General features: G+C 47.9%; 1 protein-coding gene across 1 annotated transcript in view; it reads right to left on the bottom strand.

The window, feature by feature from the left end:
* CPLX1 (complexin 1) overlaps positions 1-10670 on the bottom strand; it is a 551004-nt gene extending 540334 nt beyond the window's left edge. Inside the window, exons 1-2 of the mRNA XM_069630596.1 lie at positions 10157-10670; positions 8313-8433 (exon numbers count right to left, since the gene is read on the bottom strand). Of these exons, the coding sequence (XP_069486697.1) occupies positions 8313-8343 (31 nt within the window). The 5' untranslated portion in view covers positions 8344-8433; positions 10157-10670. The remainder of the gene's footprint in view (positions 1-8312; positions 8434-10156) is intronic.
* Between the last annotated feature and the right edge of the window lie 6339 nt (positions 10671-17009).

The following is a 17009-nucleotide window of genomic DNA, read 5'->3' as shown; positions in this document are numbered from 1 at the left end:
CCCACTCCAGACCAGCCTGGAGCTACCTGCTTCTTTCTCAGAGTCCCGGTCAGATTTCTTCCCTCCTGGGCCGTTCTGCCCTCGAGGCTCCTCTAGAGTGGATTGGACCCTCTGTTTCGCTTCCCCAGCAGAGATGGAACCTCCCGCCCTGGAGATTCTTTGTTTCTGCTACCCTCTCTGGCTGGATTTGAGAACTTCCTCTGTCCCTCTTCTATTTTGTATTGGCTTTGGCCAAGAAGAATTCCTGAAACACTATACTGCTCACTGCTCTATAGTGTTTTTGAGGATCAATCTTCATCCCAGTGTTATCGTGATGGCTCTTCACTGGGTAAGGTGGGATCTTCTCCATCTCAGTTGCTACATGTAGTCCACATGACTAGTCCCTACTCTTCCTCGTCTCAGAATGTCTCACGAGGATGGGGTCCTCTTCTCTCCAAAAAAACATATGGAAGTGTTGGGTCTACAACTCCCTAGCCAGTCATCCTTACTCTTCTTTGTCTAAGTAAGGAGGGGGGACTGACAGATGTACATGAAGGTAATGGGAGCAGAGTTGGTAGTGAGGGAGTGGGTAGGTGTGTGTGCAACTTACCGCATTCTCCTGGTATGGCCGTCCCTCGTCCCATAGGGGGAATCCAACCGCTTGTGATCCTCCGGCGGTACACCACCCCAAGTGGGACTATTGGGTAGTGTCCACACTGCCCTGGCCCCAAGGGAAGGGGATCCCGCTAGGGAAGAAGGGACAACATCCATGGATATGTCACAACGGCTATTGGGAAAAGTCACCTGAGTAACTATATTTTGGGGCATCATTACCTGAGAAAGAATAAGGCATGTATCAAAATATTAGTCCATTTAGATAACATCTTTAACAAAACACATATGTCCTGTAATGGCTCTTCTCTGAACAACTCTGTGAAGCAGAAAAGGAATTAGCACATTTCAGGAAATATAGGATTGATTTTTACCTAGGTCAGGAAAGACATCGACCTGAATAATATGTTTTTTTTTTTATTTAGTGTTTGGTCCATTGATTCACTCACTGCATAATGCATTCTCTTCTATCTCAGGGTTTTATCAGGACCCTTCTTAATGAGGTATCTTATCTGAGGAGGGCTAACTCAACATATTGCCAACTTCAACTCTAATGGGCGTGTGATTGACAGAGATTTCCACAGCCCCACCGGAACCATTAAAGGATTGAGAAAGCAAGGGCATAATTTGGTCTTGAACCTCAAGATCCCAGTAAATATTGAGTGACACATCTAGCAGTACTTGATGACTGGGGAGCCCTGGAGGCAAAGAAATACACATTACTCGGTGGTACAAAAGTATTTCTCTAGAATAGATACATTTTTAATCTTTGAAGGTCTGCCTTTTTCAACAACCACACAGTTATAATGATAAATCTACTTCCAGGTGATCCACCTGGATGCTTGGGTATTAGAACATTCAGAAATGCCATCCTGGAAGGTCAGCATTTTGTTTGCATGATGGAATCTTCTGTTAGTGACTATATTGATATTATTGCATGGATGGTGAATACTATGGGAATATTTTGTGACCATCTGAAGGAAATTATGAGGACTATGATAACTATGCATAGTTCTTGAAATAAAAACAAAACAGGAATGTACAGAAAGGAGAGTGCGGGCTTGAGAAGATAACATCACTCCTTTTGGGAATATTGTGAACAGTTGGGAGACTGCTAGCAAATAGCATATGGCATGGAAACGCTAGGAAACACAATTTCAAAAAATGAGATCCTAAAACATGGGTTTCTTATAATCCAGGAATTAGATTGCTATGGAAGTCTGTTATGATGTGTATAGCTGGAATAGGCTTAAGCAAATTTAGATTCAATTGATGTGTTCCTTTGTGAATTGCCACTGTGCAATCCTGATGCTGTGTATGGTGACAGCTTGTATTTGCTCTTAACTAGAGAGGATACGTTGAGTGCTCTGAGTAGAATGCAAGAAGGAAAGTTAACAGGTATTGACAGCTTCACCTTAAACAATGCAGGAATTAAAATTGGTGGTGGTATCACATTGGCTATGGGAATGGAGAAGATTGAATGCTTAAGAGCAGTATATCAGCTTGCTGCATCAAAATATTTATAGAGATAATGGATGAACTGGGAGTCGGGACAAAATGGAAGTGAATTTGGTTTTTATAAAGCATGGTATCGTCAGTGGCATTTTGGCGCTGGCAGGATTAGGAGGAGAGGGATGAATTACGAGGTGGCAGAGCGTTAATTTGTCTCAGTATGTAAGTCACCAGGAAGTGAACTCCTTAAAGTAGTGGAGCGAGAATTTAAAAGAGAGTGACCACAATGATGAGAGTATTGAAATTCAGGATTGGTCAGGAGCATAGTCGTAGAAAAGAACAGTTGGCATGAAGGAGAGTATGCAATAGGTTTGAATTTCATGAAAAGGGCGGGGTGGGGGTGGGGTTCCATGAAGAGAGTAAGGAATAATACATTGGAACTCAAAGGAGATCAATTGGCTAGTAGGCCACCAGTGGAGCGATGGAAGCATGCTGGAAACATTTGAAACTAGCTCCAAGGGCCAGCTGAATTTCGGAATTCTGAAGTTGTTAATGCCAAAGTAAATGATACCCATTTAGGCCCAAGTATGGAGGATATCCATACTCTAGATGGGATGATATGGTTCCCGAAACCACTCAGAGTAGTGAGATATTGTGAAGGTAATCAAAGATTCTTTTTTTTTTTTTTTTGCTTTTTCATGGCAAAGAAGCATCCAGTGGATACTGCACTGATCTGAGAGGACTGACTGTTTTTCCATAGTTTATGAGGCAGTTAGCCATGCTAGAAAGAGGTGACATCAGTAGCATAATAACGGCATTAAACTATCTAAGTGATAAAACATGTGGGCCAATACCTAAGTACTTAAAGTTACAGGTTCAGTACCTTTTCCTCCCTAGATGTAATTGGAGGTAGATCTTGGGATCCATTTAGAGGAGAGAAGAAGACAAGTGCCAGTCTATAGAATAATATTCAAAGCTATTAGTGGTATCGTAAGAGGTTCTAGATGCATCATGAGACACTGTTCAGGATATATTAGTCTCAACAGATGCATAGTTTGGACATCATGGAACCTGATATGCGGGAATTGTAAGATGGATGAGGGTTCATTAACTCATTCGGGTCTCAAAATGAGCACTTGCCACCTGCTAGTGTTAATTGACTCTTGGCCAATAAGAAATCGTGTGCTTTGTGTATGTAGGGAACTGAGGGGGACAAGTAACTTTTCTTGCCTGGCTAGTAGCTTGCAAGTTGATATGTTTGCTACTGATGGTATGGTTTAGATTTACGCTAAGGGCCTGAATTATGGAATTATTTGCACAGGAAATAGGGAACTTGGGTGCCAAACTGCGTGCAAAATACCATTTGTCGATTCATGGAATTGAATGTGCAGGACTTTTCCAGGAAATGCATGGAGTTCGTGCAGGTATCAGCATGTCTCTGTGAGTTTTCTAGAGTGCCTTGCCCGAGACACCACGCAGAGCATGGGCGTGGCTTGCGCAGAGGGCTGGAAAAGGGGGACACACAGAAAATCGGGAAGGACATGTGAACAAGTGGGCGTAATGCGGGACGGCCCATGGGCAGTCCCTCACACGCCCACAATTGCGCCAAACAACATGTATTCATGGAACCACCTGCACAGCCTCTCGGCATAAAAATGGCCACGCAAATCCCTCCATCTCTATGCCACCCGAAGGCAGGCGTAATGACATTTGCGCATAGGAATCACAGTGCAGAGGTGGGTTTTCAGGGGTGCGTGAATGCAACTGGGGTTCCGATCTAACATAGAAGTTTGCGTACGCACTGTAGCGGGCTGCAGGAACGGTTTTCGGGGAATGGCATGCAGATTGAGTTTACGAAGTATCATATGCATGTTCTCGGGGTGCCAGCAACAGTTACGGCGGACCCTGCTCAGGGTTCACGTGATGCAGGCCTGCTTGCGGGAGACCCCACACACTCTTTGAAGGGTGTGTGTATTTGTGCCAGGGGGTGCACGTAAAGGTAGCTGTCTGGCTATTTATGCTTTGCGTGGGGGCGTGTCGGCGGCATTCGGGTTGCGACTTGTGATAACGGTTACTTTGCACAACGAATTCCATGAATACGCGGGGCGCAAATTTTTTATTTTGCATGCAGGCTCGCGCTGTGTCTTTCTCGGCGTGTGGCGTTTGTGGGGGAAATTAGCACATTCCCATGAATCGGGCCCTAAGTGGCTTCAGGAAAGAGGCAATACTGCAGATAGAATAGATGTTGCCTTCGGATATCAGATCAAAGGTGAGGTCACATTTTGCTTTCTGTGATGCTGCCATTGTTGATGGCTAAACTTATAGATTGTTGTCTTCTGGATTGGTTTCATGTGTCCGTTTGCCACGCACTTCCTGGCTGTGCCTGTGGTGCAGTGGTGCAAGGGTTAAAGATGGCCGGTATGGGGGAAGCACACACATATTTGGCAATAACAAACTTACCTGACTAGTTGCCATCTTGACTGAACAGTTATGTCCTCTGTCAGTCACCCAAAAATGAAGGAAACTTGTGGCCTCCTGCCACCCTCCCTCAATTCACTCATGTGTCTCTAGTACCATCTCACTGAGACAGAAACATCCTAGTGTTTTGCCAGCCTCTCTAACCTCCTTCAGCTCCTTCTCCCTCTGCGTCTTGGGTCTTAGAAGGCACGGGTAACAGAAGAGATGCTGTGTTCCCATACAATGATGGCTATCTTTTTTACCTACAAATTAACATCACAGTAGGGGAATAAGGCATTTAAAAAAAGCTAATGGCTGTCAAAGAAAGCAATTCACAACAAATACAATTATAGCTGCACGGGGGATACCAGCTCCGAGGGGTTCAGAGTGACTCAGATAAACAAGCATAAGGTCATACATAAGCATAGGGTCATAAAATACCCAAAGTGAAATGGGCTTTGAATGTTATGTTGTGTGTGCCCGCTATGTCCCTTTGGCTCCCTCTGCACTATCCCAATGGGTCCCGAGTGCAGGCTTGAAGAGGGAGGCATGCGGGAAACATAGGCAATTTGCCCCCAGAAACCCCCCAACCACCAAAAGATGCCTAGGTTCATTCCTATCCTGATCCCACCCCCATCTCCCCCCTCATTTGCGGTGTGTAGAGAGGAGGCCTGCGGGAAGCATAGACATTCTGTCCCCACAATTCCCCCCAACCACCAAAAGATGCCTAGGCTCATGCCAGCCTCCATTACCTTCTTAAGTTGCCTCTCCGCGAGGAATCAAACATAACTGCCACATTCCCCAGAGCAAACCCCTTTCTGGCACCCTGCCACTCTTCATGCCTCCCTCCCCCCCAGGAGCAACACAGCCCCTGCTGTCCTGCCACATTCCCCATCCTCCCTCGGCTCTCCCTTCGCCTCTCTCCTGCCGCCACATTTTAACAGATGGTGCTTTTCTAAATGTCAGCGATGGAGCTGCGGGCTATCACCCCTCCCCCCTCGCTCGCCCTGCATCCCTTCCCCCCCGCATCCCGCAAGAGCTGAGAGCAGGCGAGCCCGCACGCAGCGGCCCTCTGATACAGAGGTGCGAATTGCTGCGCGCGACCCTGCGCCCTGACAACCACGAGCCCCAGCTCAGGAAGTGAACATCACTTTAACTCAAAGTTGCAACAACAAAAAAACAGTCTGGCTGAATATGCTTTGCCCACCAACAGCTTCAAAGCAGGGGGAAATGGCCTTCATCGATTCACCGAGTGTTTTTTCAAACTGTAAAACAGCCGCCCTCCCTCATTAATTAAAAACACAACATCTGAAGGTCAGGAAAAATCAGAGAGGCCTTGGTGGTCTTCAAACAGCGCCTGTTCTGCACTATGCCTGTGTGCTTCCTTTCTCCACTCTATTGGTGCCATGACGATGCACCCTACTAATGAGCCACACAGGGAGTGGCAGAGCACAGAAATATCCACAATAGATGGTATTCAATATTTAAAAAGTCAAATGTTTCAAGGAAAATGTAATCAAATATCCTGTCTTACAAGCTGAGCCACACATGCTGGTGTTCCCCCACCTTGGGGGCAACTGATGGATCGGCAAACACCTGCAACCTTGCAGGAAACTGCTGCTTAATCAATCCATGCGTCTCCGTGTGCCTTATGCGCCCAGGACAAAAAAGGAGCTCCTTCTGCTTTAGATTAAATAGGACAGTTGAAAAGCAATGTGATGTCCTGGAGAGCGCCTGACCACAGGCGGTCCCTTCTTCCCTTTGCCTGACACGACTCAAAGTCTTTTTTAACCCAATGAAACCATCTATTGCCCTTGAGTTTCCTCTTCCTGCAGTTCCCCGTGAATATGAAAATAGCCTATAAAAGAAGATGAGAGCTCTCATGGAAGACATTGCCTAATACTCAAGGGCGCACTCCGTCTTTGCTAAAACCAGGAATTTCCATCTCCTTGGCACCTCACCGCGCGACGCCTGCCCTTGAAGCCGCTCCAATTTGAAATCATTGACACATTTCAATTTTTCATGCGGTGTAATCCTTTGGCCCACACCTCAGTGAGTTTTAATCATTTCCTTATCGATATAGCTGTGTTCTGGACACATGGCCTGATGAATGGCCCTATGCACCGGTTTAATGGGATGTATCCTATTTCGCCTCTTTCTGGCATATTCACGCCATCAGCAGATCTGGTGCGCGCATCCATCACCCCGGCTCCAGGCAAGAGCAAGCCACTGACGTCGAATACTAAAGGAAGATGGTGGAAACCATCAGCACCAGAGCTCTGTAGTAGGAATTTCCTCTTTATTTATTTATTTGTTTATTCATATTTGTAGAGCGCGCAGCAGCCGGGGGCATTGTGTGTGTACTCTAATTATTCCATCGGTGCAGGAATCGCCGGGGGAGGGATTGGAGGATGTCTGCAGGCAGACTTATGAGAATTTAACACATTTTTAAAGACCTGCATTCTAGAGCTCAGGCAATGTCAGCATCTTTTCATGACCTTAAAAATGTCACCCAGTCACGATTCACGTCCTTCATTGGCGTGTAATGCAATAGGCTAAAACATGTATTGATGAGATAGGTTGGGTGTTCTTTGGTTTGAACTTTGATTCGCCAGTGCATGTGACAATGGAGATAATAAAGGCAGCTGCGCTGTAGGCTTACAGCTAGCATTATATAAATCACCCATTATGGCACGATGTAGCTGCATGGTGTATTGTACCATCTCTCTCTTAATCAGTGTGAGTGGCAACCGAGTTCCGGTGCCACACTGAGCGTTGATCCGGCCTTAGTGTGCCCTTGATGTGTGCTGTCAGCAATGAAATTTGACTACATGTAATAAGACTGTGGGTTAAACATTCTGGACGTAACAGATCATAAAGAGTGCATAGTGTAGCAAGTGTGTCAGCAATTGTCCCATATTTGTCCGTGCCACAAGTCCACCTGTCCCACTTATAGGTGTCACCTTGGAGTGCTGGGCTCTTGCTTTTTCCAGGAGTAAATTAAGCAACATCCAAGTTACAAAACCAACAGCAGAAACACAATGCCTTGTGCACTAACACAGTGCACAAGGCACACGGTCTGCAAGGACCAAATGTGCACATACCACCGCGCAGCCACCGCACTATTACTGGACCAAGCTGCCCCTTGCTATTTGCTTTAAGCAAGCGGTGCATCATGGCTAGGGCAAGTTGCATGCTAAAGAGTAGTAGAAAGTCTGGGGTAAATTTAGAAGCAGAGCACGTCTGCAGCGTCAGCATCCTGATGCAGTCGCTCAAGACACGGAGCCAGCGTGCGCTAACCACTGTGGCGCATTCCGATTCACAAGAGGTGGCAGATCTTGCAGTGGTTCATTGCAAACCGATAGCAAATGTGTGCGAGGGTGGCGGACGAGGCACAGGCTGCCCTTGCCCAAGCTACGCTGGATGGTCTTAGGACTTAAGTTTCGTGTGATCTCAACTGGTGTTAGCTAACAGCAGCTATGGGCGTGCCACTGCAGCCAATGCTGCAGAAGGCATCCCCTGTGTATTTCCCAAAGAGTGGCATCCGCATAAGGCTGGGCTCGTTGACCCACCACATATGAGAACCCTCTCGTGTGTTCAGGACATCCTCGGTGCATGTTCTGACCATTCTGAACAGCCAACTGGATCTTACTATTCGGTGGATCACGGCCGCCCAGCCCAGCATCTACAATTCTGCATCCTGGCATGCACGGGAACATAGGCCAATGTCCCCAAATAGTTGGCAGTCAACTGGCACATGGGGCAACACGTAGTGTACCCCCGGCTAGAGAGCATCATCTCCACGCACTTACCCCCCAAGGCTTGCTTCATAACAAAATCCATGATGATGGCTTCGGATTCCTGTCGCTCGGTAGGACTTGGCTGATGTCACATGCAGGTGTGCTGGGGAGCAGGGCTCTGGGGAGCGGCAACCTACGAGAAACAAACAGAGCACAGGTGTGAGCCGTGCGGGGCGGGGAGCGCTCGCAGTGTCGCGCTCTTCGCGCAGGATAGTTGACTTGTGGTGCGTGAGAGGTGCGGACAATTGGGCTTTCAATACTCGTGAATTTGCTGCGTGTGTGAGAGTGAGCGGGGCAGCCCGTCGACTGGGATTCTAAATGTGCATTGGTCATACACGTGGTTAGGTCAATGGTCCCTCAAAGTGACACGGTGAACTGGTCATTTCTGTATAGTGGCGGCAGGTGGACACAATGGACGCTAAGTGTGAGAATACAAAGGTATACACAGAGCACCTCTCACTCGCACACATTGGAATAACACCCCAGGGTTAAACACGCAACATTGCAATTCTGGGTGGCGTTAGAGTACTGCGCCAAAATGCATGCGGTCCGCTTCAGGTGAGGACCGCTCAACCTCGTTCTGTATCGTGCACGTTCACCAGCTGCACAAGTGACCTTCCAATGTTATTGTTATGACCTCTCCAATTCGCCGTGGGTGCGAGCCCGTGTGCACGCCTGGAAACTTTTGTTCCTTCCTTTGGCAACCGGGATGCTCCGTGCGCACATGGCGTGAAGGCTGCGCGGCGCGAGGGGCGCACAGCAAAAGGGAGGGGAGGGGGCGATCGGCGAGGGGGCATTTCAAGGTGAACTGCTCCAGGCCCGCGATGCATGCGGCAGCCGCAGCAGGTGCAGGGGGCGCCAGTGCAGCTTGCATTGTAATAACGCCCCGGCCCTGCGGCTGCCAAGAGTCACATAGGGGCGACCCGCACTCAGCCAGGGCCGGGAGGGGCGAATGCAGCAGGACAATGGAAGCCCGCGTGGTTCACAGAGAGGCTAGCGTGCGGCAACCTTATGAACTGCTGAGCGGGCGCAAGTCTGCGGGCTTGACGATGCGTGCAGCCTTTGCCCATGGTAACTTCTACAGTGCCGACTTCGGAGGTCAATTCAGAGAAGGCACTGGCACACTTGTAGTGAACACTGGGCATATAGGCGATGGCAGTGCGCCCATGAAAGGGAGGCTTGCTTTGAAATGGGCAACTGCAGCAGAAACGCCACCTGGGAATGACATGAAAAGGAATTGAGACAAACGTGCAAGCATGTTCCACCCTTCCGTGCCCGGCGCAGGAGCAGATGGTGGACTCATTGTCCAGGGGGCGCTGAACTCTAGTATGCAAGGGAAAGGGGGAAGAGCAGGTGCCTCCCTATACTGGCACATACACACCAGTGCTGTATTAAGGTAACTAGTCTAAGGAGGGGCGAAAAACCAGGCATCATGGACACATGTTCTGGGAGCAATGAAGGCTTGCTTTATCTCCGAGACATTTGCACAGAGAATAGAGCCGGACGCCTTGCCGTTTTGCGAAGGCGCTGTCGTTTTAAATGCTTGAAAACTTCTATAAAGTAAACAGGGTGACATAAACCGCACAGATGTCGCAACGTTTCCTGGAACACTGTGGTGGGCGGTGGGGGTTGGCTTTCTCTGCTCTGCACTTTGCATGGAGCCAAGAGGAGCCCCTGGCTGTCAGAATTGAAAGTGGGATTGGCGCTGCTGAGCGCAGCTTCCTGCACCGTAGCCGAGCGTCGAGAAAAGGATTTCAGCACTCGGAGTCACCGGACAGCTCCCGGCTTATCCCCCGACAGTTTGATGCGAAAACACAACACACACACACACACCACACACACACACACAGACGTACCGGTGCCTTCACTTCCTGGCGCAGCAGCGGGAGGAGACCGGCCTCCTGTCGTTCCCTCTCTGGCTTCAAAGCGGGGGGCTTTGCAGCAAGGTTGGTAGCGGCTCACCTCTTTGCAGCAAGGTTGGTAGCGGCTCACCTCCAGCCCAGTGGACCCCCTTTCCTCTCGGCGTGTCAGGCTCTAGCTGGCTCCATGTGTGAGCAGGAGCTCAAGGGCACGGAGGATAGGAGCGGCAGAGGGATGCAGGAAGGGCGAGCCCAGATCCGGGCAGCGCAGGCGTCTAAGCGGGGATGGGCACAGCCAGGGAGGTGCTGAGACTACTCTCTGCCCAGGGAGCCAGAAGGAGACAGAGAGGAAAGGGCGGAGAGAGGACGATCAATAGCCTCCCCACTCTTCTAGTCACAACTCCCTCTTTTTTTTTTTCCTCTCTCTCACAGCATTTCCGGGACCAGCCCACTCTACTGTACTGTACGATCGACAATCCCTCCTACCTCCCCCCTCCTGCTCCAGAAGGCAGCGCCGCCCAGGCATCGTCGCATGCTGCATTAGTAGGTAATGGCGTGGAAGATCAGACTGCGCGTGGGGCGGGGAGCGAGCGGAAAAAGGAGGTAGGTGCTCCACCCGGCCTACCGCACCTCATGCGCTAGCTCTGACCTGGCTTCCACATGTCTCCCATGCAAGCTTCCTTTCCCATATACGGTTTAGGAATTACCTTGGGCCTCGGCCAATTTGTATTTCCCTTACACTACACAACCTATATCTTTACATATATATATATATATATATATTTGAGGATAGTTGGATGGAGAAAGAGATAAGTATAATCAGACCTAAATTCACAGCCATCCCATCTATCTACATTTCTCATTTGGCTGCATTTACTGCACACTTAGCAATGGGCCCAGTGCCAGTGGGAACTAATATATCAACCTGGTCAAATAGACTTACAGGGCCTTATTTCGAGTGTTAGGCAAGATTGTATGCAGTACCCTTTGGGTGCACTACAACAACCTTGACCTCCTGGCAATAGGAACCCAACCTTGGGTATAAATCTGTACTACACAGGTTGGTAGCGCGTTGAGCAGCCAGGCTTATTTCAAGAGGGGTCAATGTGAGCTGCAGGGGAGTTACACAGAGATTCACAGTGACACATATTCAAATAAACTCTTACACACAAGGTTTCTTGATTAAACAATTATTAATTTATTTAATGGTCAGTTTGAGTAAGCCTTCTTTAGAAGTGGCAATATAATAGTAACACACAAATACACTCCAAAATACACATTCTGAGTTTCCCTAAATCAGCACTTACCCATTTTGGATGACACACAGACAGTTCCTACACCCCCAGGTTACTTAAATAGCTAGGGCACTGTGGACCTTAATATAACACTGTTACATGTAGGGCAATACTTAGGACTATGTCAAAGAAAAAGATGATTAGAATAAAACAAGAGATCTCGCAAATATTCTGAAGCAGGGAAGTACTTTTGGTAACCCCCAATGCAAAATAAGTTAACCCCTTCCTGGAAGGAAGACAAAACACACAGAGTAAAGAAGATATATTCAGGGAATCAGGCCAGCCCAAAGTCAATTGGACAAAAGTCTAGGTTTGCTGAAGCAATTCTTGCAGGTAGGTACTTTGTAGAAAAGAAGAAATCAAAGTAGGGCCACAAGCAGATTAGGCTTGTGAGGTAAAGAAGCTGATAGCAATTCTACAGAAGACACCAACACAAGTCTCCACTGAGAACGAGTGAGTTTACACAGGAGGTAAATTCTATTAGAATTTATAGTACCTTTGGTTAGAAGAAAAACGGTTCCAGCTTGCTTCTTTTCCTGTGCAGCTATGCAGATCCTATGTTCCTGTGCCTCAGTCGTGGGGACAAGATAGAGGACGTCTGGAGGACTCCTGCACTGCAACAGGACGGTCGACAACAGAAAAGGACCAACTTCTTTTCAGTGGCATTTGCGGTTTCAGCTTCTCGCGTCTCAGCAAATAGCACCAATGCGGACTCTTGGCTGTTGAGATGGGATTTCTTTGCATCACCAGCACTCTGTTGAGGTGGCTCAGGCTCGATCAGTCCTGCTTCCTGGGAGTCTGGAGGATCTTCCTGGAGCTCTTGCCCGACTTAAAAGCAACACACACATTCTGATGTCCTCTCCCTGGCTCTTCAGTTTCCAGCAGCAACTGCAGTGGAAATACCACCAGCTCTAAGAGGATGTCCAGGTGGCTTACTTTGGAGTTGATTGGTCCCACCAACTCAAGGGGAGAAGTCATCCTTTCAGGGCTTCTCTAGTCGAGGCAAATTCGGAGCTTCAGCACGGCAGCAGGGCTTCACCGGGCAAACCAACGGTCCAGGAGTTGCAACAAGCATCTCTTCCAAGTTCTTCTTCGGATTCCTTCATCGGGTGGTCGACTCTGCCTTCCAAGCCAAAAAGCCTCGCCTTTTATGCAGGTTTCTCCTATTCATTCCAGCCTAGCTGTCAGTCACCCAGCAGGGTGGCTGTCCTTCCCAGACAGCCATCCAGCCAGCCAATCACCTAAGAGTGCATTTCTGTCTACTAGGAGACTAAGCACAGGGAGTGTCGGGCACCTCCCTCGCTTCCTGCCACCACCAGACAACCTGGAGCCAGATGCGGGCTTCACTCATGAATCCCACCAAAGACAAAATGAACAAAGGGACCAAACCTGGTTTGGCGTGCAGAGTAAATCTCAAAAAGGACCTTTCCACAAAGAAATGGCAAAAAAAGAAGACTGGGGCTATTTTGACAAAATTGGCACCCTTGTGTGCTTTACTGTAGCTGCGAACGCAGCCCACGGTAAAAGCACACCACAGTAGTTAAAAGTAGACCACTGCCACCAGCCATTCATCAAGGAAAGGGTAACCTAAAAATGTTAAATGAGAAACTATACAAAGAGGATACTAAATAACCCCTCCAGCACCCTATTGTAAGATAGTGTGTGCTGGGTCTAGAAAGTTACACATGTAAGTAAAGTCAATTTCACTTCACTGCTCTTGGAAACAGTAGTTTATCCAACAGAAGGTATTTAAACTTTTGGGAAATCTGACAGGCTTCCCTGTGTCACTGCACTGAAGGCGCTGTGTGACCCAATGTAAATATGATGCCCATGGAGTTTGTCAGACTCCATAATTAACAAAGAAACACAGAGTTCAATTCACAGTAAAAATACATGAGAGAGTGGGAGAAAGGTCTCACTCTCTCCAGGTTAAAAATCAAAAGTCCTAAAATCCAGCAAAAATGCAGGGGGTCTCTAAGGTAGAGAGGAATTAGCACATTTCTGAGAATTCTCCCTAACACTTGTCTGCCCCAGACTAAGGGACTGGAGGATTTAATCCACCCTCGGATGAATCTCCTTACTCCAGTTGGTAATACTTTCTGGAGAGACTATCAGCATTTTGATGATTACACCCTGACCTGTGTTCTATGGCAAAATCAAACACCTGAAGGGTTATTGACCATCTTCACAATTTAGGGTTCTCCCCCTTCATCTGAATTAACTATCTCAACGGTTGGTGGTCTGTTTGAATTACAAAAGTAGATCCATACAAGTATGGTCTAAACTTCTTCAAAGACCACACAATGGCAAAACATTCACGTTCTATGGTTGCCTACCTTGTTTCAGGGTCCTTCAGTTTTCTACTGATGAAACAGATTGGGTGTTCCCTGCCTTTCTCATCCAGCTGACTCAGAACTGCACCTATACCTGTATTGGAAGCATCCGTTTGTACAATAAAGGATTGGTTGTAGTCGTGAGTTCTCTAGACTGGAGCTTGACAAAGGGCTTTCTTAAGTCCTTCAAATGCCGTATTCCGCTCCTCATTCCACCTGACCTTCTTGGAGAATTTGGGTGAGGATATCACATTCAAGGGAGAAGTTATGGTCCCATAGTTCTCAATTAAGTTCCCATAGTATCCTGTGAGACATAGAAAGGCTCTCACTTGGGTTTGAGTAGTAGGGGTTGCCCAGTATTGTACAGCTTGTACCTTGCTAGGCAATGGCCTTGTTTCACCTCCTCCTACCCCATGTCCCAGGTAGACCACTTTACTCTGAACAATTTGACACTTACTCGCCTTTATGGTCAGATGGGCCTGCTCAAGAGCCTGCAAAACATGTTCTTTCCAAGTAGGGCTGAACACTGCAATGCCATCCAAGTATGCCATACAGAAGTCCTCCATCCAATTCAGAACATGATTCACCATCCTTTGGAATGTAGCACGAGCGTTCATTCACCCAAAAGGCATCACCTTAAACTGGTAGAGGCCTCCTGGGTTTTAAAACGCAGTTTTCTCCTTGGCATGGTCTGACAGAGCTATTTGACAATAGCCTGAGGTTAGGTCAAAAGTACTGAGGTACTTGGCTGAATCAAGTTTGTCCACCAGTTCATCTGTGCTAGGTAAAGGATGGGCATCAGTCGTGGTGACTGCATTAAGAGCTCTATAGTCCACACAGAATCTCAACTCCTTGGATCCTTGGATCCTGCCTTTGGCACTAGTACAACAGGGCTAGCCATTGGACTTGTAGATTGCTCTATTATCCCAATATCAAGCATCTTCTTGACCTCTTCCTTTATGTGGGTTCTTACATGGTCTGACATTCTGTGACCCCTGCTTTTGACAGTGAGAATCTCATGCTGGCCCGAAGGGGTCAATAATGGTGTTAGTGAAAAAGGAGGGGCAAACTGATTTAAAAGAAGTGTGCACACCTCCTGTTGTTCCAGTGTCAGATCAGAAGAGAGATTAACTCCCTCATTCTTTCCATCTAAAGGCTGTCCTCTGAGGAGGCCAAGTAGAGGCTCCCTCTCCTACTCCTCCTCCTGAGCAGAGGCTAGAAGCAAAGCTCCCACTTCTGGTCTAGAGACATAGGCCTTTAGGCAGTTGGTGAGAAAGACCCCGGGGGCCTCTTTAGGATTGGCCAAGTTCACCAAATAATGGACCTCTCCAGGTTTGCCCACAACCTTGAAGGGTCCAATCCATTTGTCCTGTAAGGCCCTCTGCCCTGTATGTACCATAACTAGAACTAGCTGGTCATGATTAAACTCAACCATATTGGCCTTCTGGTCATGCCAATGTTTAACCAGAGCCTGACCTGCTTTCAATTATCAGAAGCTGTCATCATGTGTGTCATTCTCCTTCAGAGACCTAACACATAGCCAGTGACTCTCAATGGCTTGTGGGAAGGAGTACTCTCCAACCCCTCCTTTATTAGGGTCAATGGACCTCTAACCTGAGGACCATAGAGGAGCTCATAGGGGCTGAAGCCAACCCCTTCTTGAGGGACAGATCTATGAGCAAAGAGAAGACATGGCCGTAAAAGGTCCCACTTTCATCTGACAGGTTCCTCTAAAGCACCTATCATGCTCTTCATAGTTCTATTAAACCTCTCCACCAACCCATTGGTCTGGGGATGGAAGGCCGTTGAGAACGTGTAGGTCACTCCACAGTTTTTCCACATGGCTTGCATGTAGTGGGACATAATATTGCCCCACCTGTCTGAGATAACGTCCTTAGGAAAATCTGCCCTGGAGGGCCTTAGCCACTGCCTGTCATCATAGATATAGCTTCAGGATACCTGGTAGCATGGTCTACCACAACCAATATAAATTGGTTGCCTGAAGATGTGGGAGGGTCTAAGGGACCAACAATGTTGATTCCTACCCTCTCAAAAGAGACTCCCCACCACTGGGAGAGGCAGTCTGACAAGTGTGACAGCTTCTACTTCAGACCCCATCTTGGGCCAGAAGATATAAAGACACATCTTTTCCTTGGTCTTCTTAAAACTTAAGTGGCCAGCTAAAGGAATCTCATGGGCTAACTGTAGAAACTGGGGTCTCACCTCCTGGGGCACTACAAGTCTTCTGTAGTCTCCTGGAGTAGACTCAGTAGGCTCACTGTAGACAAGGCCATCCTCCCAGAACAACCTCTGCTTCCCTGGCTCTTGACCTTCCAGCTGGGAAGCTGCCTGTTGGCGAAGTCCTTCAAGAGTAGAACACTCTCTTTGATCTGTGCTGAAGTCTGACCTACAGGGGCCACCTTCTGCAAGCAAAGTCTTCAGCGCAGAATGGTCTTTAGGATCCAGATCTCCAACAGGAGGGAAGCTCTTATTCCAGTTCTGTTTCACCAGTAACTGTTTCACCATCCTCTGGTTGGTCCTCCCACTCAGCCTCAGCTGGTGAAGGGGTCACAGGTGTGACCTTGGACTGTCCTCTCAGTGATGTCCTGGTTTTTTGCACAGGAGTGATACTTTTCTTGTTTCCTGAGACCTTTGTTTTCCCCTTTGTCTCTTTCTTCCTGGACGTAGAGGTTTGTCCTTCATGTGGACTGGGTGTTATAGGTTCCTCTGTAACAGCCCACTCAGAGTGATCTAAAGTGAGCTCCCTGGCCTTCCTAGTCTGCTCCTGCTTCCTTTTACTGGGAGGCCTTGGGGTGCTTGATACAACTCCAAGAGATTGTAAGTCATTCTCCAACAGAACTCTCCCAGGCACCTCACTCTGAACACTGACAGGTATTCTTACAGTCATATTGTTACACTGGATGAGAGCTGGTAGTATTGGAACCCTCTGGAGAGGGCCTCTAGCAAGCCCAGTGGGGCCTTTGGGTGCCTTAGCAACATCCACAGGTTTGAAAAAGGTTTCATCTCCCACTGTGATGCTGGCCCCAGTGTCTGTAACGGCAGCAGTTTCCTGTCCATTCACAAGTACACTGTCCTTATAGTATTCTTGTGTGTTATCTGGAATAGAGTTATACACATCTAAATTCTGTTGTTCCCACAGACCCAGGGACACTAAAGAAACACTGGCTGAGACTCCAATGGGGTCTCCAGCCAATAGAGGAA

The sequence above is a fragment of the Ambystoma mexicanum genome, chromosome 6q (genome assembly GCF_040938575.1).
Source record: "Ambystoma mexicanum isolate Mex_15411 chromosome 6q, UKY_AmexF1_1, whole genome shotgun sequence".
In the NCBI taxonomy this organism is placed as follows: domain Eukaryota; kingdom Metazoa; phylum Chordata; class Amphibia; order Caudata; family Ambystomatidae; genus Ambystoma; species Ambystoma mexicanum.
The sequence above is the reverse complement of the archived record's forward strand: the minus strand, read 5'-3'. Positions and strand labels throughout refer to the sequence as shown.